The 25,608-nt window shown below is 41.2% G+C and overlaps 1 protein-coding gene across 3 annotated transcripts; it reads left to right on the top strand.

Annotated features, from left to right (window-relative positions):
- Window positions 1-86: 86 nt before the first annotated feature.
- Window positions 87-25,389, top strand: LOC111859470 (SITS-binding protein). 3 transcript variants are annotated; one of them, XR_002841825.2, is made up of 11 exons: window positions 92-1,324; window positions 4,062-4,233; window positions 11,081-11,288; window positions 11,481-11,631; window positions 15,103-15,288; window positions 15,676-15,944; window positions 17,018-17,154; window positions 18,099-18,220; window positions 20,926-21,105; window positions 21,609-21,979; window positions 22,662-25,389. XR_002841825.2 is itself a non-coding variant. In XM_023842165.2 (11 exons), exons 2-11 carry the CDS (start codon window positions 854-856, stop codon window positions 21,783-21,785), a joined length of 2,073 nt encoding a protein of 690 aa, XP_023697933.1. In that variant the 5' UTR covers window positions 92-619; window positions 796-853; the 3' UTR covers window positions 21,786-25,389. The 3 variants fall into 3 exon arrangements, 2 of the variants coding, with proteins under 2 accessions (XP_023697934.1, XP_023697933.1); XM_023842165.2 differs by having other exon boundaries at window positions 92-619; window positions 796-1,324; window positions 21,609-25,389; XM_023842166.2 differs by lacking the exons at window positions 21,609-21,979; window positions 22,662-25,389 and having other exon boundaries at window positions 87-1,324; window positions 17,018-17,150; window positions 20,926-21,064.
- Window positions 25,390-25,608: the final 219 nt, after the last annotated feature.

Genomic DNA, 25,608 nt, shown 5'->3' with positions numbered 1-25,608 from the left:
AGACGGTTTCACATTAAATGGACATGCAAGATAAAACCGCTCCGTCTTTCTTGACAAAGACGTGTTTAACAGATCCATTGATTATTAAAAGATAATTGTGTTCATAAAGGGAACTGGACGTTTTGCGGAAAATAATTTATTTAGAAATTAGACCGTCAAAACATTATTTTGCGGCATTATAATTCCCACGCGTTTGCATATAATGTATTTCTGCAGTACATGAAGTCACAAAACCCGTTCTCTTTCAAGTCTACTATGTACTTGTCCACTGTTAAGTTCTTGCAAGATCTGATCGGGTAGCAGCTAAAGAGTCTATCGGTCAGGTCTGTCTGATCGCAGTAGGGCTCTGGGATCTTGCCTCCCCGCGTCACTGGCCTGTTCCCCATAACCTGCGTCTTGAGAGCACTTCAGTGCAAAGCGCTCTCTGTACCGATCACTTTCTCTTCTCCCTTTTTGAAGAGTACTCCGGAGTTACGTCAGACTCAGACAAAAAAAGTGCAGGGCAAGCAAGTGAGTCGCTAAGGAGCCGTACGTATTCATTTCTGCTAAACCCGGGTAAGAAAGCTGACTGCTCAACGATCAATGCCATTTAAAAGCAAAACTTATATGCCAACATGTGGTAAGTCATCTCTTTTGTGCAACTTTCAGCAGAGGGGATGTTGGCTCTCTTTTTTTCACATGACAGGTCAATGTATATGTCATAAATGCGCGTGAATAACGGGATTCATAAACGACTCCCTCTCTCACCGTTAAATTACATGTCATGGTGAAATATCTGATATTTCTAATTCACAGACGTCTCCCCGATTTTTAAAAAAATTCAATTAATTATTTTTGCTAATCTCAAAACAAAATGCCTCACACTCGGAACAGGAACCCTAGTCCCATCCCAGAAGTAACATGGGACACGGGACTGAAGGAAATGAACGAAACTTGGAAGGGCGCGATCGCCTGCTTCGGGGTAGCGATCTTCTTTGTTATGACTATCGGGATCATTTATTGGCAAGTTGTGGATCAACCCAATAAAAACTGGATCCTAAGGGGGAGTTTCAGCGGAATGATCTGGGAGAGAAGGAGTAACTCTCTTGTCATACAAACAGCGTCAGAGGACAAGACCTTCGTGGAGATCTACGTGGGGGACATGGGGACCCCCGACAATGACGTTCCGTTTGTCAGAAATTTGTGCTGGTATAACAAGACCGAGTTCTGTTACACGTGGGATTCGGTGGCAGACTTAAAGGTATCGGTGGAATCGGACGAGGAGTCGGAGATGGAATGCTACAGAATTACCTGGATACCTCTGCATTGCCATGTGGAATTAAAGGTATGTCACTCCATTCGCTCCGTGAGTTAAAAATAAACTGTAAATTATGAAGTTTGTTCTCAAACACGCGCCGGTGTTTTTCACTGTTGTATCATTTGAAGTATGTAGTTCACGTTCAAACATTTGTTTTAATTAACTACGTGAAAAATTGTAGTTTAAAAATAACTTGTAACCCAGCGCTGGATAAATATTGGACAGAACCCACATTGGGTTATTAAAACCTAGCACCTTAGGTTGTATAAGTTATCCAGTGGGTTAGGTTACTTGAATTATCCAAATTTAGCTTGATCTTGCACAGCTGTTTTTCAACTTTAATGCTGTCTTATTTTAGTGTAATTCTATTAATGCTAATTCCTCTGCTCTCTCGCTCTCTGTCTCATTTTTTAAATTTAAAAGTCGGACAAGAACCACTTAAACCATTACGTCATAATCGTTTGTGTTTGGTAGTGATAAACGAGTTCGTGCTATTGATGACAATTTCTCTACTATGAATATGACAGATTTTCTTATGACGTCATTTGTACAAATAAAAAAGCTGGTTATATAAATAAAAACTAGGGAAACAAAGAGAACGTGAATCTCTTTGCAGGGAAATAATTTCTGGTACTTAAGATCCTATTTCGTACTTTTTATTCTGCTGTTGTGCTGGTCCCTCCTCATTAGACCGTCTTTTAAAAATGAACACAGACTAATGTATGTTAAAGAATATGTGTCTTAGTACATTCGTACTAAGTACCGGTAATTGCTGTGTACGCTGATACAGGATGGAGATAAAGGGTATTATTCGGCGTAATAAAACAGCTGATGGTGTTGTTTGCTTTGTGCTATAACTCGGTAATCCAAAACCCAGACCAAACATTTTTCTTCAGCTGGGTTGTGGAGAAAGGGCGCCTTTTGTTTCCCATTTCTATTTGCCTGTGTTGTCTTTGGTTATGCAAACTGACTCGTCCTGAGAATATATTGTCCACTTCTAATTTAACAGGTAAACAGATTTTAATTAGGTTGCCAACGGCACAAACGCTATCTGTGGTAACTTAAGCGTAGTCAAAAAAGTGCATGGGCTGGATATAGAATGAAGATATATAAACATTTCACGATTTAAATATATACCGTTTAACTGATTCAAAATATGCCACATGCTCTTCGAGTGAACTTTAAGTAGCCTACATTAAGAGAGTGGTTAAAGTGGTCAGTAGATTCAATGCCGTTATTTTGACAAGTCCCCTTGAATTTTGCACATTCAGGTATGCATACCTCTGGAAAAAAGTGCAAGACTTTCAAAACAAAATCCCTCCAAAGGGTCATTAAAAATACCTCGACCATGACCTGTTCTGGTTTTACACAGAACTAGCAAGAATATTGTAGACAACAGAAAGGTTCGGTCATTAAAATGTTCCTGAAGTTGTAGACTGTGGTAACAACACAGATGTTTCCGAATAAATAACGTTTTGATTCATAACGCATAACCCAAAAACTGAACAATTCGCCCATGTTGTCTATCTGCCCTCGAGCAGTCGAGCATATTTTGTGTGTTGATAGAGACTGAAGAAACGCTTTTAAATGATCAAGCAGACTTTGCTCTGGAGATGTCATATATTTAGATTCAGCAAATGTCCTGCTACATCAGTAATACAGGTAACGCCTTGGCAACCACAAGGTTTCGTCTGTTGGCGTTTGTCTTATTTGCCAAATACAACTGACATTCTCAGAAAGAAAAATCTTTTTAAAAAACTATAAGTTTTAATACTACAGTACCTGTGAATTGTAGGACGAATGTTACGATAAATGTTAATTTAAATAATAAAAAATTAAGCATTTACTCTAGTACATTTTAAATTAAGTAAGGCTCCTTTATACAGAACCTTGGACGCAACGAGCGTTTTAACTTCAATCAATTTACAGTCAATCCAAAAAGTAGCAATTCGGATGTTTTGAAAGTTAATCCTTCTGTTTTGTACATTCCTGAAATGATTATAGGTCATGTGTTACTTTCAACTCAACTTTTGCTGCAGTTTCCATTCCTTAATAACAGTAAAAACGAAAGAAAGAATTCGTACTAATATATAGCCAGAAGTAATATCTAAACAGTAAAATCGAGATTACTTTATGAAAGAATGATTACTTTTTAAAAACGCATTAGGCTTTAAAATCATATGTAAATTATGCGTCGATTATAATAAAGGAATTGTGAATTCTGTGTTAATTGGTAGGAATTACAATATGCCTACTGCATATAGGAGTTCAGGAAATTAATATAACGAAATGGCATGAGTGTGTTTCAGTCGTATTTTTAGTCTTATGACCTCGTATTTAAAAACAACATGTATATCCAATGACTTTTTAAAATATCGGGGTAGATTCATTTCAACATACATCAATCCATCAATCAATTCGTTTTTCAAAAACAAAATTGAAAACGTTGTCGTTCTGACGATAAACGCGATTTATTCTCCGTTTTTTCGCCAGTTTGGCATATTTAAGTAAATGCTTAGCTCACTAATTAACGCGGACAAATAAATACGTCTGCTACTCTTCTCTTATTTATATTCTCTTTTAATTGTCATGGGCTTAGTGGCTATTGGCACAACACATATAAACCCAGTATTATCAATCTCTCTGTGTATCTGAAAACCCAAACTTCAAGACGCATACTAAATTAAACAAAGTTAACCGTACGAAACATTATGAGATCTGTATAACGAGTTGCATAAGAGGTATTGCATTTCCTATGTTTCAGGACTGCTTCTCCATGGCTAATGTCTCCTGGTATGGCGGAGCAGGCGTACATGCACAGAGCTGGCCGATAAATGCGGTGAACGTGTCCATGCAGCCTTTCACCGTGAGCAATTTGAAAGACAATCCCTTAGGTTACGGATCGGTTCTGGAGCGTTACTTCTTGGGCTCTACAGGTAAGGCTTTCCCATCGGGAATCACACTGCTTGTGTATCTGCAGGTGTGCTGGTACGTGTGCGCTGGTGCACGATTTCTTCCTAGCCTCAACAGCTCGGCGAGCACGTCCGGTACATAAATAGAACTAAACGGTGTTAGTAGCCTCAGCATATTAGGGATTAAGCGACACATGACAGCAAGCCGTAGACGATTTATCGTAAACCCCATCTGAGTTCCATTGTCATTTCCATTTACATGTCTAATAAAGGCAGCGTGAAAACAAAACAAATTACAGAGCTTGCTATTTTAATAACCTATTCGAGTATTTTGGTTGTTTCGCTAGATGGCACACAAAGGAATGCCAGTGGTTGTTTCGCGGGCGTTATAATTGCTCTCCGGACTGCAGAGCCACGGCTCCGCAGTGAGAGTCATGCTCGGCGGGGCAGCGAGCTGTCGTAGCTGGAGCCTCTGCCGCGAACTGGAGATTCACAATTTCACATACACACCCATGCCTTGGCATCAACCGCCCTTATAACGCTAGAATGGGACATTAAGAAATAGGTCTGAGAACACTGGCTACCTTAAGCATGTAGGAAAGTGTGCATATATAGCTCTGGCATAAATTAGAAGAGAAAAATTAAGAGAGTAATGGGTGTGCGTCTGTGAATCATATATATGCATGTATGTATACACATACACTGTATATATTTTTTTCAAACTCCAACCTGGCTCGTCTTTGTTTCTTATTAATGAAAGTCTACTTCCTTGCTTTATGGGGCTTCAGTCCTGCTTCTAGGAGCCTGACACAAATTGTCCTATCAGTGCACTTCACACCACTTGAAATTTCTCAGTCCTTTTGAAGGTCGATTGATGTCAACTGAAGGATAAGTTGACTGTCATCTCTGCCATTAGAGAATCACTTCTGCTCTCTACCTACATTGTTTCTGGTTTCTCCCAGTGTCTTGTGTTTCACCTTGTTCTTGTGTACTTCTGTCTTAGATATTTTAAACCTGGAACCACCCTGCCTTGTAGCTTTCTGCCAGCAGAACCAGGATTAAACCAGGATTTTTTTTTAAATATACAGTGGTCTCTTAATTTTTTCCAGAGCTGTATGTTTGTTTTCTGTGTGACAGTTTTTTACATTGAGCCAGTTATTTTAGATAATCAGACGCTGCAGAACATTTGATTATGACAGTGAGTGCAGGATGCAGTTTCTATTCTGTGCCTTAGTGAAGACAATAAATCTCCAGTGGAAATTCAATTCTCAGTTGACTGCGGTAAGCACTGACATAAGTGTGAATGTGACAGGATTGCTGATACGCTGATTGGATGGCCCATGTGCCCTCCGGGAATAGGTTCACTGTGTTGTGATTGCAGACATATCTGAGTAGGTTACACAGTCTCAAGTGTGCTCGCTCAGTGCGTCGAGGAAGCTCACCTAAGAGGAGACATTTATGTCTTTGTAGATGGATGATTTTTGGAGGGCAAAAAAATATGCAGTCTGTGCATGTGTGACAGGGGGACATCAGCCACTGGCGAGCCAAGCCTCTGGCGGCTGTACTGAGGGATTATGAGAGGCAGGATAGGGGATAAACTGAAGGGCATAATTACAATCATGTGACACAAACAAAGGCACATTGTGGTTTGCCAAGTGATTGTTTGTGCAGGCACTAATGAGTTATGCAACAGGTTTAGCTCACAGAATTGCATGTCTGCTTCCAACCTGCCAAGAAGGGACAGTCTTTTATTACTGGGACCTCAACCATTGTTGAAAGACTATTGTTGAAAGACTATTCTTTAGGTTGCCTAGGAACCACTAAGTAATCAAAATAATAATGCATAGTCTATTGCATAGTCTATATAATCTAAACTGGGAGTAAAAATGTATGTGAAGCTGAGACTTGCAGCGATGAAATTGATGATTTTCCTGGGAAGTGACTTTTTGATTTTTTTTTTCTCATTACATCATCAGTATGACCAAACCCTTTTGACACTTGTATTATGCAGGGGTCCAGGTAACAGACGGTGTAAATTAAGATTCATGAATGTCCTGTGTCGATATTGTGTGTGGTCACATCACTCAGTTAAATTGAAAATTCAGAAATACGTATGTAGTTTTCTTTTTGGGATTAATTTAAGTTGAACCTACTTGTACAAAATAGTACAATTAAGTCAAATTATGGGGTCTGCAGTAGTGGTGTATTTTTGTCTAGTGTAATTAATCTTCTGCTGATACTTACCTTGCGGCTGAAGTTTCCTTCTAACCCCTGACTTCTGATACAGCTGAATTAGCCAGGTGATTTACCCTCTCCAAAGCTCTCAGCCCACAATGACAAGCACTGGATAATGACAAGCACTGGATAATGACAAGCACTGGATAATGACAAGCACTGGAAGGACTTTCCTGTTCTCTGTGGTGTATGTCGTCTGTCTCTTTTATCATTAAAAGTAATATTGTTCAATTTCAGTAATCTAAATTGCATGGGGAAAGACTACATTCTGAAAACAAGTAGAACCAGACGAACCAGTTTGAAAGATCCCTGTTTCTTTCTATGTTTCCTTTTTTTATTTTCTCTTCATTTTTTACATGTTTTAGTTGTTTTTCCTCCGTTTCGCTGCAAGTAAAACCAGCAAAAGAATCATTAATGAAAACTACTGATTGAGTAAATGTTAATAACGGTAGGACAGAATGCAAGAACAACAGCAGACGAATTAAACAATTGCTGTCGTCTTTGACCGTGTCATGTCTGGAGAAGTGCGATGCCACTTTAGGGGTGTGACAGGGAAAATGGTTTAAGCTCATTTTGGAAATTTCTAGCATTTTCACTATGCAAAGTATCGTCGTCCCTGACGTTTGCAATCAAACCACCAGAGCATTCTGCTTTCTCCAGTTCTGCGAATGAGAACAGGCAATTTCTCTCAAGCCTCTGTTTCCTGAAAGCACGCTTCTGAAAAATTCATCAGATGTTACTCCAAGCTGCTACTGGAGCTGGGACGTAAATGTATAGATGTGCTTCTCTGATGATTGGACTCCATCTGGACTGCACTAAGATAACGGCTCTCAATATTTCCCCAAACACATTGGCAAAGCATCCACCCTAACCCCTGTACCCCCCCCTTACCTCCACAAGGAGCTCTTACAGAGGGGAACAAAGTCACCATCGTAAACACCATGTGTGATGAAGGGTCTGTCCCGTTGGATGACAACCACCATCACCTGCACCCCCTGTCCCGGCTATTTCCTGGGATATTTTTCATAAACGGGAAACGTCTGTTGGTGCACGTGCTCACGTGAGATTGATCGTCAAGTAAGATTAATCTTTTTGTGTGTTTCAGATGTTTATCACTTGATTATATAAGATAAGACGACAACAGAGGATATTAATCATTTCTTTAAAGGGCTTGTGGAAAATATTTCAGGGAAGCTGGTAGTATTTAGGGGGATTGTTCTAAAAATAACAGGCAGAGGCCCTCTTTGACTACGAAGGAACTCACCTTGGCTGTAACACAGCCTTAAATTCCCTTAAATTTCACCAAATGACAGTTATTGATCGACTCCTGGACAGATTCCTGTATATCACATGCTCCCCTCTGAGCACTGTCCAAGCTTTTGATGACTATTAGCACGCTAACCTTTGCCCTGACGGGCCTGAATCGATACTATAATCAAAGCCGTGCATCAGCCACATAAGGGAAACACATTTTTAAGCTTCTTTTTTATAATTTTGCATCAGTCCCTTCAGTGTTGTCATTTTATATCAGAAAGCATTGCTTTGTGTACAACTTTGTGATTGCTAATAATATTATTACATTTACATTGTAACAAAGGAAGTCCTAGGTGTCGTGTAGTTTTGTGCATGCAGGTTACTGGTATTGTAGGTAATCATGTATGTCAGGGGTTGCCAACCTTTCTTAGACCAGGGACCACAGAATGAAACCTGAGTTAGACACCCCCTATCACCAATGCATGAGTTTATAAATAGCTAAGACCTAAGGACCCCTTGAAAACATTTCACTCTGCAGCTGTACTGTACAAGATTCAGGTCTGGACGCTTGGGACGTGTCCATACCGATATTGTGGGAGTACCGTGTTTGTTTGTTTGTTTGTTTGGGGCGGGGGGGGGTTTCAGGGCTGATTTTGTCCCAACTATTATTGAAACCAAACTGACACCCTTACCACATTGCAATGATGAATAAGAAGGCAATATTGAAAAAGACATTTAAAGCCAAAAGAAAGAAATTAAAGAGTAAAGAAGAATAACATGCTGATAATTTGGTTCCTGATAACATGTTGGATACATTAGAAGATCAGCAATGAATTTTGCAGTTTTGCAAAATGCATCATGGAGCCAAAAAGAGAATAATGTTTCCTTGACTTTGAAAACAACTGTGGACCCCTTGGAATTGTTCTACTGGTGCACAATTTGTCTCAGACCCCAGGTTTAAGGCCCTTGATTTGTGATATTACATTTTTAAAAAATATGGTGCTGATTTTGGGTTAAGCTCAAGATTCTTCACCAAGAAAAAGCCCTGTTTTTCCACTTTGCCATCAGTATGCAGAGAAGTTCAGAAGGATTTATCTTCTAGGCTCTTATGTCATCTTTGTCAATTGTTACGTTATTAAATGTGGATGATTTACGTAACAAAGCTGTCATGGTTTGTTTAGGCATCCGGTGAATTTTTATTAATGGGACAAAATTACTCTGTAGTTGCAATTCCTCCACACCAAACAATCCACAGTTTCCCTTTTTGATTTGACGCTTGTAAAATAAAGACAGGCAAATTTGGATAGTTGCATAGTTTCATACTCACGGAAGATCGCTAGGTAGCAGCTTTATCATTTCCAGATTGAGGGTCTTGGCCGGGTCCTGGTTGTACTTTAGGATATTACTAATTAGAAATGACAAGGCAGCATGGGAGTGGAAGGTAGGTGGTCCCCAGTACCCACGGGGCCACTGAACTGCTGGTAAACAAGACGGCTTTGGAGAATCTGACATAACCAAGATACATGAGGATGGAAGGAATTCATGGGGGGGGGGGGGGGCACGAACAGCTGGTGACACGATTCCCATAATCTCATAGCTCCACATGGCCACAGGGACACCATAAATACCGAAGTTGGAAAGACAGGGGACACCACAACCGCCCCCCCCCTCCACCACCACCACCCATAAACACGTTCACTCTCCTAGGAGACACACTCAAACCTCTCTCCTGGGGTGGAGCGTGCTGGACAGGCAGCTGAATGGTCATGAAAACCAAATCGATTGGATTGTTAAGAATTTTACTAGAGTTTGTTCCAGTGGGGAGCCAGCAGTGTAACGCAGGAGATCCGCTCCAGAGGTCAGCAGGAACAGACAAGTTGACTCCAGACACTGCAGGTACACTGGAGAAGAGTTAGACGATACATTCCTTTCCGAGACTTTAACTTAGAGCTTATTTTTCACAAATCTAATTCATTATCTGCTGTATTTCACCACCTGGTACCCCCAAAACAAAGAACAAAAATAAACAATAGATCTATGCTCACAAATATAAATATTGGAATCACATGTGTGGACGCACATGCACTGGGGCATCCTGCGGAGGAGTCACGATCACAGAGCACTCAGCTGGCTGGTTGAAACAAAATCTTGGCCTGGATTTGTACTTTCTGGACCTGAACTTTCCACCTTTGGCATTCTGGAGATGCATTTCCCACCTCAGTGTGCCACCACCCCCCTGACACCCCTCTGACTGCCTTTCCCTCTGCTCTCCATTGGCATGGTCTGTAAATTATGCTATTAAGACTGGAACAGAGCTGACACTGAATTAGTCATATCAGTTACAAAAAGGGCTAGGAGCCCATGGGAGGCAGAGATTGTTTCAGTCATGTTATACTTACTGCTATTCGACAGCTTAGAACACTTGCTGTGTGTCAAACTAAATATCCAGTCTTCTTATTTCTGACTCAGCATATCATTGGTCAACAACACTGTCAATTACAAGTGGTTGGATTATTGTGAAGATAGATGTGCCCGCCTCTCTCTCCAACTTTATCAGAGAAACTGAAGTCTACTCTGATTATCCCCAAGAAGCAAGACAATCAGTGTTACTTCTTGGATTGGTTTATGTAACATGACTTACTTAGCAGTGTGTATATGGCTAAAAGCTCTTTTATTGGACAATCAGTGATTGCCAACACTCCAGTGGAAGCCTTAGTCTGCCTGTTAATTATTAGACACTGCAACATATCAACCCTGCCCAAAAAAATCCTATTTGCAGATATACACAAATCAGCCATTTTTGCATTATTTATGGCTTATGGGAGCAGCAGAGTGGCTCAGTGGATAGATTGTAGATTGGGTTTGATTCCCACATCTTGCCTTGGCAGTGCTTGCATAGCCTTCCTGCGTTTGATGGTTTCCTGTCTAAAAACATCTGGCCAGGTGAATTGGTGAGTGTGTGGGAGCGACATCCCACCCAGACCATCTCCTGTCTCATTCCCGGGGCTTTCTGGGATAGTCTTACTGTGGCACTATATGAGATTAGCTCTTAGGTATGTTGGAATTATAGGACGGTGTTTTTGGACCAGCTGGAAATTCACATCTCATGCGGAAAGTTTTGCTTCGGATGGCTGGTTGATTAGAGCAATCCTGGTGCCCCCCCTTCACCCCCCACCAGAATGTTTTCTTTGCAACCCACATTACTTTCAACCTGCCGCATTTATTATATAAATCTGATTAAGGGGGGGCTTGAAAACTACTGGATTAGAGGTAGAGAGATGAGTATTTCAGTTAAAGGTAAGTTAGCCTTCATTATGCTTAAGGTCAGGTTTAAAGCTTTCACAAGCTAATATTGATCTAAATCACTGTCACCACCTACTAGGCGTAGCTGTGCTGGTCGACCCAGAGGTGTCCCTTCATGTTGGTGTTGACAGCCAACAGCAATACTGCCTAAGGACCCCACCCAATGCAGAGCAGCTACCCCTCCAGTACATGGTGTGCGTGGGCCCGAACGCCAAAGTCGTCCACCAGGAGGCAGTACGTCAGCTCTCCAACCATAAACGGGTGCTGCCCAACATGGACATATTGCGGTAAATAAGCTTCTGTCGTTCCCCTTGGTCTGCAGCAGCCCACTGCTCGCATGGCAAGCCGATCTTTCATTACACAAGTTTTGTTATTTGCATTGCAATGCATTTGTGAACAATTTATATTGAAACTGAATTCCGACTAGGCTGGGCAGGAGAACGTAACCTGCTTCATTTTTTTTGTAACGCCTCACTTAGGTCTCCCTTCTGGAAGCTGCTTGTGAACGTGGACTCAGGACGGAAGCTGGAGAGAGAGCTGAGGTCCTTCTCCAATCGTCTGAAAAGACACCATTTAGGAGAGGGGATCATTACTCTCAATGAACATTCCACATATCTACTCTCGAGCATGGTAAGTGGAAGCATTGCCTATGTTCACCTTAGTGATGCTAAAATGAGAAACTTTGAATTATCAACCCTTTAAGTCTAACAACTGAAACTGTCCACTATGCACTGAAGAATGGCCTACGGACCCATGGGAAATTAAATCTCCCACTTGTCATATCTCCCAGTCAATGACAACAAAACCTATAAATATGCTTTGCCTTTTCTAACAATCTCTTCTCGCCATCACTTTTTATGAAATGCCTATCTCAGCCTTCCTAGTAACCTTATGCTGGAAAGTAGAGCACATTCACAATTTACACACTAAGGACAATTTATTGACGCCATTGAGCTGTTTTTGGACCGTGGAAAGCGTAGCTGGAAAAAACATTCGGAGCTCAAAATGATAGCACAGAGACTGAAAATTAGCACAGCGTGTTGAAGAGCAAATCAAACGAAGAGAAAACCAAAGAATGATCTCTGCGAGGAGCCTGTCTGGCGGTGCAACGTCTAAGGGTTCCTTTCTTCGACAGCTCCGAACCCATCGCCGTTTCTGACCTTCAGTGCAGGCCTGGCGCTGTTCTCTCTCCAAACAGATTAATTTTGTGTCCGTCAGCGGGTCGGTGGCTCACACCTGTCGTGGGAGCCTCAAAGCCGTCAGCTGCACAGAGGTCTGGAAATGAGAATAAGCTGCACGGTGCTATCAGCATAAACACTTTCGTAAATATATATCAATTTTGCGGAGCTCAGCCTCGCTGCATTTGTGCACGGTTGACTTCATGACAGCTGTCTTTGTGATGTGCAATTTGTACATCATTTTGGACAAAAGTGTCTGCTAAATAAAGTAAATGTAAACATTTATAACAGTATATACAGTGTATCATTTTTGGCAATGATGTGTACAACACCTCAAAGCAGTTGGAAATGTAAACACTACTGTCAAGCACTGAAGTGAACTGTGTCACGGCGTGTTCTGCAATATGAACACTCCCTCCAGGAAGAGCAACGTGCCAGCGCCAGTATCTCCTCAATGATATGAACCCAGTCACCAGCGGGTGACAAACATCCGCATGCTGTCATCTACCATCTCAAGACAGTTAATAATGACCTGCGGGTGTCTTTCATGCGACCAGTCCTTATTCTGACTTCTTACAAGTATTATTTTACTTTATATTATTGTAGTCGCACAAGTGAGTTTCCCAAAAACCAGTGTTCTTGGTAAAACTGGACATCAGTTTTCACGTGCTGAATTGCATTTCACAACATCTTGTTGGCACATTGCAACACTATACCGTGGTCTTTGGGGCCCGGAAAAGACTGATGAGTTTTGATTCCTCAATCACAAAGCAGAAAGGACACGCCCAGGGGGTTCGATGCTATTTTGTCAAAGGATTAATATTGTAAATGAACTGACACTTGCTTGACAGGTCAGTTTAGTCTGAGAGTCTTTGCTGTGATCAACAGACTATGGCCATGAAAGAAAAAATTCATGTAAAGGAAAGTATGGAGTAAGAAGGTCCTTGGGGCCCCAAAAATCTGGAGCCGCCTTGGCTTTGGGAAGTAAAACTATTTTCAAATGGGACGTATCCTGTAGTTTGGGGATGTATAAGGTTTAGCAATATGTGATTGTATGGTTTATTTGCACATCCGAATAGTGTAACCAAATATCAGTGCTGTTTCTTAGGTTGATTATGAAGAAACTTTACCGTAGTCTGATCTCAGCGGCAAAAACCGCAATGGCAGCGTGCCTCCGACGAAACAATGAAAAATAAAAATGCAAAACTGACTCGCATCTTCGCAGCACCCGGCAGAAAGGTCAAGCGACCTCAAACAGAGATGGAAGACGGGACGTGCCAAAACCAAATACTTCAGGTGAATCCGACACCAGTTTAATGTTGTGGTCGGCCCCATGTACCATGGAGAGAAGTCAGAAGTTCACAGAGTATTAGTCCAAATGGGCTGTCTGTCAAACGATCTGGGGTTACTTTTCTTTCCACTCGGTTGCATACCAAACGGTAGATTAGTGGTGGACTCAGAGAGAGGAATCTATTCTTCTCAGCTTGACAAAGTTTTATAGTAGACAGTAACGGTAATAAGTAGCAAATTTAAACCAGTGTTTAACTCTAAACTAGCCACCAGATGTTTGATGTCTGAGCACACGCTGCAATAACTAAAAATCTCCCCGTAAACTCATAGCATGGCCAATAATTTTCTTTCCTAGTTTCCATATTAAACTTATATACTGCAGTCATGAGCGGGAACAATAACTTGGCATCAAGTATGTCAGGCTATAAATAGTTTTTCCAGATTTCTACACTCATTTATATATTTCCTATATAGCTGACATGCAAGAATATTTGAAATGATATTTAAAGAGAAAAATCTGTTTCTAAGGAAGCTGAGATTCTCTATGAAATATCTTACGTCATGCGCTCATATTACATGTGATTCCGTGTGATTGATTTTTTAATTTTCGGTTATGCTTTTGATGCTCTGCATTTTGGCCAAAAAACACACATTTATTGCACATTTTTTAAAGCATGTCACGCGACTGAGATCAACATATTGCGTAACAGATTATTGTTAGTAGGATTAGTATTGGACGGAGCGGAGATTGTGCAGTTGTCTCAGAGAACCTGGTTTCACGTCAGACGTTGGCCAGCACTTTGCTTTCGGTGAGTTGTGTGGCTCTGTGGGTCAGAACTCTGTGCCCGTAATCAGAAGGTAGCAAGCTGACTTTGGCTACGCCGGATGCCAGCCGGCCCTGCACTGTGACGGCCCAAAGCTGCTCTCGCCTGTATGTGTGTCTCGTGGAGAGTAGGATGGGCTCCTTGGAAAGACGTTGGATAAGCGGATAAGGTATCACTATTCTATGGCCTTTATTACAGGCAGTGACCAGGTCATGAGAACCGTTCCCTAAGTCTGTCTTTAAGTCAAATTTGTAGGTAAGTCAGAAAAAATAATAAATCGGTGCATAATAATAATAATAATACAGTAATGACAAAAGTAACTACATATGGTACCATATTGCACCTTGAGCCAGTAAACCTCTGAAACTGCGTGATATCTTCATGGGTGTCATAAACAGTGTGTGTTCATTATCATGAACCATTGCACTTAACACGAATGTTTAATATAACAGGCTTCATGGCAGTCCATTTGTAAGGACGAGTTTTCTGTAAATCTGACGTTCTTAACCTGGGGGTTGCCTGTATTCCATTACAGCTTATTCAGTACAGGGTTAGACATGAGCCTTCCAGGAACCGCAGAGCGCGACGAAGGGGACAGTCTGGTTGGCAAACCAGTGATATACGTACAAAATCCCCTGGCTCCCCTCAGACCCTGTGCTGCCAGAAAAACTGTCACACGCTGCAGACTCCTGAACTACCCGGCTCAGCTCCATCGGCGATGCACATTCCCTCAGCGGCTGGGTGTCGGAAATGCGATGCCCTTCGCCGTGGCCTCCCCCGTCGCTGACTTCTTGAAATGCCTTTTGCAGCAGGAGCAGGCCGAAAAGATGATGTTCAAGAGACAGACCAGGAACGTTCGTCTGGTACAGTTTCTGAACATTTCCGTCACACTCTCCCCGTTCCTGAGCGTGGACACGCCGCAGTTCCACAACTCCCTGCAGGAGGGCACTGAGGCCTACTGGCTCACCCTTCCTGTGGCCCAACACGGACGTCTGGTGAGCATGATAACCAGCCCAGGGCCCTGTCACGTTGTGTTTTGACAGGCAAAGTTCACCTTCATTGAGTTGTCTATATGGGAAACATTATGCTGGCTCTGAGAGGACCCTAGGCAAACTGTAGAAACAGGTAGTACTCAATCCATAATATCTCACACTCAAGCTTACTTGAGGTCAGATGCAAAGCAGCAGAAGTGAGTAGCGATATCTTATGGCTCTGGGCTGTAAAGATTTTGCAACTCAGTGGAAAATCCTGCCAGTGCATTGCTGTGATTGTAGAATGGGTAATTAAATCTGATGCACGATGAGTTTATAGAACATTCTGGCATCTCCACTTCCACAACTGCTAAATCTCTCATCACTCCGCTATCTGTCCGCGTCTCGCAGGTCCCCTTATTGACGCAGTGGAAAGGAAAATTCTGCGTGAAGCTGAATATCACCAACCCAGCAGCAGTCAACTGGTTTCTGAATAAGGTGGGCGGTCTGCATGCCCGACTGGGCATGGAATATGTCATCTTGGAGGGCGGGGAGGGAAACCCTTTCGAGGAACAGGCCATGCAGACACCGAAAGCTCTTGCCGGCGATGAGTACATCGGGCTGTTAGCAGGAGTCGCAGCGAAGATTGGAGACACAGCAATAGTGACGTCAGGGACAAGGTATGTTCAGATGTCCCCTGTAGTCCGTATGAATGTCCATGACTTGCTTTTCATTCATTTTTTTGCCACTTGTTTCCTCACTTTGAGGTAGAGTTTAGTCACACTTTCTCTGCTTGCTGGAGCTCGCTGTCTTCCTGCTCTCACAATGACATAACAGGCGGAAGCAGCCGTTCAAGCAGCATCCAAACAGTCAGCATTCAATTCAATATTCTTAGTCCCACAAAGCTTTAAGTCCCTAAAATTCTTAAGCAAATCCTCCATGGATTTAATCCCTTTGCCTTAAGGTTTAGAACACAGGCTTTCAGTCGCCAAGAGACACATCAAGGCTGCCGTAAGCACAAGTATTAACGGCATTGTCATTTACTTAATTTGACAAAATCAATAAGTCCATCCCGTCAACTGGAGCACTGAAGCTGCAGTCTTTAACATGGTAACATACGTGTGGTAAATATAATAAAATATTATGCATAGGTGCTATCATAGCTAATAAAAATGCTTGAATATTTAGGTTTAATGGGCTACCTAAGTAATGCAGGAGTAATCTGTAAAATTATGGAATGGAATGGAAATTTCATTCTATTAATTATTCTTATTCTATAATAATTATAGAATAGAATAATTCTATGCTATTAATATATTATAATTATATATCATTTATATATTATATTTAAAATATTTACTTTTTATGTTGTATATTATATATTAGGTTAAAGTGTTTTATAAGTATATGAATTACGTATTTCATATAAATATATGACACTTTTTAGTGTATATAATTAATTTAATTATATGTTAATACTGTATATTTTTATAATTTTATCATATATAGAATGTATGGTAGTAGGTATTAATGTGTCATTCTGAGCTGTACAGCTTCTCCAAGGTACTGAACATTACACAACACCCATAGATGCACCCCCTACATCTGAAGTCCTTCTGTGTTATTCTGTAATCATGTGTATTATTGTCTCTATCGTTGTATTTTTCAAGCTACTGGATGCCAAAATTTCCTTTGGGAATTAATAAAGTATCCATCTATCTCTAAATATGACAAGTCATATTTTTTGTTTTAGGTCAAGCCATGTTCCATTGTTTATCCGGATGAACCCGTTGCATAATGACTGGAGCTATTCTGGGCTGAAGGGCCTTATTCCATCCGTCCTGCACTATAGTCTTCTGGGATATGACTTCTTCATTCCTGATGCAGTAGGTAATACCCTGGTTTAACCACAAATCTTCAGCAGTCCTGTCATAGGAAGCCCCGCGTGCAGATCTTCTATCAGCAGCTACTGATCATTTTAATGGGCTTTTTTTTTCATACGGCTGTATCCAATCCAAGTGCAGCAAAAAATCTTACTCTAAAGATACCAATAAAAGTGCATTGAAAAAGTTCAGAGATCCTAGTGTGAAGTTAGTAGGTTTAATAATTCGCAATTAGAAGTCCGAATCATCAACAAACAGAGTCTAAAGACAGGCAAGAGTTCAGAAACCAGTACAAGTGCAGCAAGTCACTGGTTCACCAATGAGAGTGCTCAGACGCTCACATAGCTCTTACTTCAGAGAGATGATTATCGTTTAGTTTAAACAGGGGCTGTGCTACTGGTCAGTTTAGTAATCAGTTAAAATGGGTGTGGTTTTGTTGGGTCTGGTTGCAGGGATTCTGATGAATCAGGCTGGGTTGAATTGACTGGAGAATGGGTAAATTATTATGTGCGTGGTAGCTACTAGCCATATCATTGACAGAATATTCTTTCTTTTGACTGGATAAAAGGCTCTGGATGACCGCATATTGACTGGATGACAGGTGAAGCATCCTTGAGTTCTGGAAAAAAAGAGGACGTTCTCAAATATTCTGAATTCCAGTAATGGAACACAACCGACAAGCCTTAAATATTCCTCAGCTCCCAGACAAGCTTTTACTTTGATGTTGAGAAAACACAAAGATGTCAGGGGTGCGGCAAATAAATTGTATAAACCTGTAAATTTTTGTAAGATCATTTTTTTTTTCCATGTTCGTAATTTACGAGCATGACTGTGTTGGTAATTGAAATTCTCCGAATGCACATATTGTCTTTGGCAATGTTTACTGTCTTTCTGTTCAGTCTCAGCGATCTACTTGTCTCCACCTAGTTAACTTTCCTTACTTTTTTGCAGGAGGTTCCTTGTCAAGAAATCTTTTCACAGATGAGGAGCTCTTCATCCGTTGGCTGGAAATTGCCTCATTTCTCCCCACCATCACTTTCCAGATTCCACCATGGGTGTATGGAGACAACCAGGTGAGGAGCCCAAACTGCAGCATCGACGTTTAGTTATCAAAGTCCTGTATGTGGGACAAACTTCACAAACATCACAAACTCCATGTGCTATTGCACATAAGAACTCTGTACAGGCCAGGCTGTTCAGATTCAAAATGCACCGTTACCCTAATAAAAAGGAAGTATCGATAACACTTTAGCAATGATTTTAGTAATTTATAAACACATGCATAATGCATTGTAATGCATCCATAAAGCATTATAAATAATTATAAAAAGGCATAACACATTACAGCTGTGTATATTATGCATTGTGAATGCCTTATGAAGCTCTTATTTATAATGCACTATAGATACCTTCATAATGCAGTACAAAACATCCTTAATGCTTATACCGACCATTATAATGCATTATGAAGGTAGTGCATTATAATACACATGGCTATAATGTGTTATGCCTTTTTCTAAATATTGGCATGTTTATAATGCTGTATGAATGCATTATAATGCATTATGAATGTGTTTATAAATTACTAAAAGCATGGCCTTAAGTAAAGTGTTACCTATTTTTGTGTGAAATGAAAAGCTCAGTCATCACATTTTGAGTTTTAAAAGAAAAAGTTAATAAATGCATGCAAGCAGAAATTAGGAGAACTATTCTATTTTAAGATATTGATATGTTTAACTTTGTGGAAGACAGCTCACGTTTCTAAGTAAAGCAAAGTATCTTCTAGGGTTCAATTTTTCCAGCCCATTCGAGAGAAATTGCTTGGCCCGCAACCAGTATCACCTGTGGTTAAGCCCCCATATGTTCTGCATTAGGTTTTGTTTTAAATTTACGATCGTCAATCTTGGGAATAATGAAAGCCACTCGGGCTGGAATGATAATGAATTTAAGAATATCCCCTGGAAAAAAAAGACTTCATTACGACAATTAAGATTTCCATTATTAAACTGATAAGACAAGATAAATAAAGATCCACATCTCCACAACTGGAATAGTTGCCTGTTACCTGTAGATTAAAACGGATACATTTAGACGTAGTAAATGAATGGTATAGTCGAAGGTGTTTATTCTTCAGTAGGCTGTATTTTGAGAATTGCTCGATCGCCCATTTTCCCCAAAACAGGTATATTTGGGCCCAGTTTGCAAAAATGAAGTGCGTGTGACCTTTAATTATTCCAGAAACACAAGGGTACCCTTAATTCATGCAAGCAACACCCTCAGGGACTGCTAAATCACACCGCGTCCAAACAGAAATATGAACCAGAATTCTAACCACATGCCTGCTTTCTCAATTACAAATCAGTCAAACTCAGGTTTCAAAATATTTTTTTTTTCTTAAAATACTTTTTTTTAATGAATGTGGTTAATGTATTTTCCTCTAAAAGGGGATGGAGAGGATGTTAAGTTTGGGAAATAATCCTTTTCTGTGTGCCAGAGAAATTCCAAGAAGACAAGACAAGTAATGTAAATGGTGTCAAACCGTGATTTTAAAGATATTTTTTTTTGTAAGCCTGGAAAATGAATTTCTTTGAAAGGGAGCAGCGTAGGTCTTGCCATTGCTTTCAGGAGATATTATATAAATATCAAGAGAATGACGACTTAAAGGAATTTAAAACTAATACTCTTTTCAAGATACTTGAACAGCACGAGTCACACAGTCCCTGTATTTTACCCCCTAATTAAAATGCTTTGGTTTTTTTTTTACCCTCTGATCTGCAATGCCGGTGGAAATCGGATGGGCAGCACTGGGCTGGCTTTGTGACTGAGGGGCCTCATCTCTCGGCGGGTCACGGTGAACGGCTGAACTAACCAGAGAAGCCAGTCATGCGGCCAGGGAGAGAGCAGCGGAGCTCGGGGCCCCAGCTTATATTTCCGGGGGCACGGGCACGATTGGAACTGCAGCGTCTGCCAGAGAGGGGCTATTTTTTGCCCCTACCGGTAATGCATCAGGGGTATACTAGATTCAGGGCTTTCTGGCGGTGCAAGCCCTCCCCCCCCCCTCCCTCAAAGAGGGTGCAGAGAACAAAACCCGAGGCAGCTGGGTGTGGGGGGCAGGTTTCCCCCGAGATCGCGTGCAACTCCGGAACCCCCAAATAAGGCAGGAAGTGGAGCGCGGCCAAGGCCGCCATGACAGAGCTGAGCCCTCCTGTCTCACCCCGGGACGCGTTTTAGGCGCCGGGTCTTGAGCACGTGTGATGCTGCGTGGAGATGTTGAAAGTCGGGAATCTGTAAAGCACGCTAAGGAGGTATCCCCCCGTGAATTTTCTTTGCCCGGATGCCAAAGCCATGACCTTTGAAATTGGCCTGGAGGGTGGATGAGTGAATGGTTCCTGTAGCAGCTCATGTGTCACGCGCTGTGAGGTATTAAATCTAAGGACACTGTGTGACCTGCTCCCTTCCTGTTGGGCTGGCCCCGTGTGTCTCTGTGCGCCTGCATATACACAGTCTTGTCACTAGGTGGCTTTGTAGTCAGTTTGCTGCTGACCTCTAGAAGTCTTCCAGGGGCCGTCCCTGAGTTCCTGGCCTGTCCTACTTTGTGTCTTTAGTTACCTACCACATATGTTATGCTTTCTTTCTCCTCGTGTTTGCAGCTGGGGAGCCGTGTAAAATACAGATTTACTGCAAATTCGAGACTTTTTACTCACCTGTGTCACGTGAAACACATTGCAAGATCAATTACAATGAAATAAAGTTTTTGGTCGAATTTTCCTGCCTGTAGGTCCTGAACCTCACGAGAGTTTACATAGCCAAGCATCAAGCCTTCGTCGTGCCTCTCATAGTGAAATACGCCAAAAAGTGGAAGGAGCAGCAAAGCCCGATATACAGGCCTCTCTGGTGGATCAGTCCCGATGACCCCATCACATTCACCATCGACGATGAGTTCCTCATTGGCGATGAGGTGAGTTCGTCTTTCACCTGCTAGGCATGGGGGAGTGGACAGGGGGTATTAAACAGTGTGTCAGAAACATTTCGGTTCTCACAGCGAAAGCTGAGAGCCACCCGGGACACCTCCGCAAAGTCTTGTAACTTTTTCATAATTTCATGCTGTGAGACTCGAACAGAAACATGGCGGTTTGGGTTTCAGCGTTCAGAGTTCAGGCCCAGCAGGAGCCCATAGCGACCGTGGCCTGTAACCAAGGGGAGTTTCCTGGCTGCACCCTGCTGTGGGTCAGACATACTCTTCTTGCTTTTTTGTCATCATTTGGGTCACATATTGCAGATGAAATTACAAGAAATTATTTTAAGGCGTCACCTTCTTCCTTTACAGGCACCTGCATTTGGCTGCAGGCAAAACATCGAAAAATGGAGAAATATGACTTTGTGTATCATTACTAAAATGTGACTGTTATCAAAACTGAACTGGTAGCTCAAACCTCTGAGCTGTGCGTGTTCTTTTCATAGGTACTCATCGCACCGGTGACGGAGAAAGGAGCTCTACATAGAAACATTTATCTGCCAGGGAACGGTTTGAAGTGGGAAGATCAAAACAACTCTCTTGTTTTCGACGGAGGGACGCTTCTAGAAAGCTATCCAGTTGGTCTTGAAGACGTCGCTGTCTTCATGCGAAGACATTCATGAAATGTATAGATCCGACTCTTTTTTTTTTTTTTTGTGATATTTTCCACTCTTGGTGTTCTGGTTGCACTTTGCAGCAAGACCACTGACAGTATCTCAAGACACAGTCTTGAGATTAAGTTAAAAAAATATTTTTATACTTGCACTTTACAAATTCAAGATTATTTCTTTACTCCAGTTTCTCCTTTTTTTAAACGGTATGATCGTCTTTCTTTGCTGTTAAGCATCCACAATGTGCAGAGACCTTTAGCGTTTACACTTGATCCATTTACAGTCTTTAAAGTCGAATAATTTCTAGTTCCACTCCAGTGGTGTTAGGAAACTGTTGTGTTTAATTTGCATAAGAAAGTAAGAGTTTTAGCTTTGTGAAAGACCAAAAAGAAGAAATTGATGATGTTTAAGTGGAAGAGGAGCCTGTAAATGCTTGTATTTGGACTTTGTACAAAAATCAAGTCTCTTGTCAGTTTTGCTCAAAGACTTTTACTTGAATTGTATGGACTGCTGTGTGTACAATTGAAAAGATGTACCTCAATTGCAGTACCACCCTACAGAACCATACACAGATTATCGATTGACACTTAATGTATGATTTCTCACTTAGACTCTCTTGAAGCACTTATTTATGAGAACTGAAGGACTTTATGAGCAATTTATGATCCTTATGCGGAAAGGCCATTTTGACCGTTAATAAGACCAGTCGAATATAACATGAGACGACCCATAAAAACACACTATCGCATTATACTCTAATCTGTTTTGTTCTTGGGAGAAGCAGAAGGAATGAAAACCGACACAAAGGTGTCGTCATGCTGCTGTGAAATTCGCCAGCCACTCGGTATGCAGAATTAATTATGACGTGTTTCTGCCATTTGCCCACAGGTATGACCACCACATCCAGCTCTTGTTATTTCCTGTTCACACCAACAGAAAGGCACCGCAGAGTAGGATGGTGTAGGACTGGGAGCCTGGCGATGCCAGCAAGCTGAACATGCTAAAAGGAATGCTGGGGGGGGAAGAGTTTAAGGATTTTTATAGATTAAGTGATGCAGGAATGGAGTAGAGTGCATGGCGTAACTTTCCAAACCCCTAAAGGCGGCACAAAAACCCCAAAGAACAAACATAACGTCAATTTTAAGCAGAACTTTCATTACTGTATGATTTATTGCTTTGGTCTCAGTTGTTAGTTGTTTTTAATAGGAGCCACAGAGTATGAAACCAAAGGCCTGTTATGACCCACGATTATGCCAGAACCACCATGAGGGGAACCTTATCATGTTTAAACTGCAGGAGCCACAACTGGGAGCCACAGCATCTCAAATGTGAAGAGGGAGGTTGGATGTGGAATTCATTGGCCAGGCTGTGTTCTATTCTAGCCCTGGTTCACGTCGTATAAATGGATTGTTTTCCTTCCGTCCCATTGCAAAGCGCGCCTTTTGGCACAGCGAGGACTCGCAAGGCTACATTATTTGCACATTGGCTCCTGCTTTTCGGAGGTTCGAGACAGATTGTGGAATGACGCCTTAACTCTACAGTTAGGTGCGGCAAGTAATCAGACTGAAATATACAGCTTAAACGTAACTGGCTGCTGAGAATACAGCTTGATATATTCATCACCCAATATATTAAATGTAAAGTATAAGCACCTTTTATATACTGAAACCTTGAATTATGTAATGTGCTGGATAATTGCTAACAATCATTCTTTGGAAGCATTTTTCTTATAAGACACCTGTGGTCTGTGATTGGACAAAGGCCTGTGTCTATATATCAGGCTTGCTGTGTCCTCATTTGCAAAGGTGGACAGTTAAGGTCTAGAAAGTAAAAATCCAGACCAAGAATTTGTTTCAACCAACCAGATGAGTACTCTATGATTGAGACTCCATCAATCCATCTATCGATACATTTTCTTAACTGCTTGTCCTGTTCTGGGTCATGGGGGGTTCAGAGCCTTTCCCAGAGGCTACAGACACAAGGGAGGGAACAACCCAGGATGGGGCACCAACCTGACTGTGACTCTTTATACTCAACTGGTTGGATAAAACAAAACCTTGGTCTGGATTTTTACTTTTTGGACCTCAACTATCCACCTCTGCTCATTTGTGACCATTTTGTTTTGTTTTGTTTTTTAACCTTCAGTCACTCAAGAAAAGTTACTCAAAATTTCAGTCACAAGATTTTTAAGTGCAAATACGATCAATATTATCTGATACGTTTGCCTCCTGGGACCTGAACTCAATGACTTAACTTTATGTGTATATGTTTACTTGATTTCTAGAACTCAGGTCTGGTAGATATAAACAATAACACAGATGTCTTACAACGTAATCCCACTTCAGCGTCTTAACCCCTTTCTGGGGAACAAAAACAAACAAAAGAATGAAGGCTTTGTATGTACATATGGTTCCTTAACCTGTAATTTCAAGCATAGTAGCAAAATGAATCTTGTGTTCCCAGGTGAGCTAAAGAGGAAGATTAATGTCTGTTGCCAGGGGGCAAATTGATCCCTTTCATCCACAGTTTATGGGTTCCATTCACTATGCCCAATTCAGGCTTTTTTCTTTTTTTATTAAAGATGACATAAAATGGACAAATTGCAATAAAATTCTACAATTGCAGACTGTTGTGTCCACCCTGTCCAACGTGCCATTATGGCACACTTCCCATTGCAACAGCAACAATGATGTAATCTGTAAATGCTCATGTCAAGTGAAAATAGAAAACATATATTCATCATTGTTACTATTAATTTTTATTTCATGGACATCAGTTCAACAAGCTCGTAGCTGAACATGCAGTACTGTGCAAAAGTCTTCAACAGTCAAAGAAAATTCTGAATGCCATTTATCTGGGTAGTAACTGTGTATCTGCTCTTGAAAAAAAGTACATTTAACATCATACTGTATGTAAATAAGCTGTAACACAATATAAAACAACAAGAACTTATTCTGTTCTCCAAAAGTTACTCATACCTTTTTTGATGACTAGAAAAACACATTTCCCCTCAGGCACCCCAGCCATTGCATGTATTTGTTACATTTTTACTACAAACTTACTGGTAAATTAGGCGTGTGAGTGACAAGTTATTGGACGGTAACAGCTAATACAGGGTAAAAGGTACATTTACCTACAGCTAGGGTACAACTGGCAGACCCTTGAGGGTACAGTCCCAGTGACAAGTAATTGTACCCTCAAAGGTACAAATTGGTACTTTTTTCCTGAGAGTGTATAATGATAGGCATAATGTCATAGTTTTATTGCAACATGAAAATAATTTAAACATAATTTTCTTGGAACGTGATTTTTTTGTACAGTATTTTATGTATCCATTTGTACGCCCTCTGTGTATCTGTCACCAAATATCTCCACCAATTCCCATTAAACCCAGTAAAACTTTACATGCAAGGTGATTTCTATCAGAAATCACACCCCCAGCATTTTCTACACCATCTTACCCAAGGTTCCCACCCTGCATCTGACGGACAAGCACAGCACACTGCAAACATGCATACATGCCATCATGTAGAACATAAACACCAAACCACATTCAGCATATTTTATATTTCATGATTTCAACTTTTATTTTTTAATAAAGATGCTGTAATGCTTACCTTGGAATGAGGAGTTTTATTTTGGGATGGAAGTTTGCAGATGAGTGTAATGCCAAGAGTGAAAGAGAGTAGAAAAAAGAAAAGGCAGCCATTACGGTGCATGGTTGGTGGGAAAACGAGATACACGGAACCTGAAAACGAGATACACGGAACCTGAAAACAAGATATAAGGAACCTGCAAGTGTGTTGGGTGTCATTAGGGCCGTGATTGAGAGCTG

The sequence above is a fragment of the Paramormyrops kingsleyae genome, chromosome 13, assembly GCF_048594095.1.
Source record: "Paramormyrops kingsleyae isolate MSU_618 chromosome 13, PKINGS_0.4, whole genome shotgun sequence".
Classification (NCBI taxonomy): Eukaryota; Metazoa; Chordata; class Actinopteri; order Osteoglossiformes; family Mormyridae; genus Paramormyrops; species Paramormyrops kingsleyae.
The sequence above is the reverse complement of the archived record's forward strand: the minus strand, read 5'-3'. Positions and strand labels throughout refer to the sequence as shown.

What these genes read in the sequence shown, in the direction of transcription:
- LOC111859470 (XM_023842165.2), top strand. Translation starts at nt 854, where the DNA reads ATGCCTCACACTCGGAACAGGAACCCTAGTCCCATCCCAGAAGTAACA. An exon ending in CCCAACATGGACATATTGCG is followed by an intron (nt 11,289 to 11,480) that starts GTAAATAAGCTT and finishes CGCCTCACTTAG; the next exon opens with GTCTCCCTTCTGGAAGCTGC. An exon ending in AGTTCCTCATTGGCGATGAG is followed by an intron (nt 21,106 to 21,608) that starts GTGAGTTCGTCT and finishes TTCTTTTCATAG; the next exon opens with GTACTCATCGCACCGGTGAC.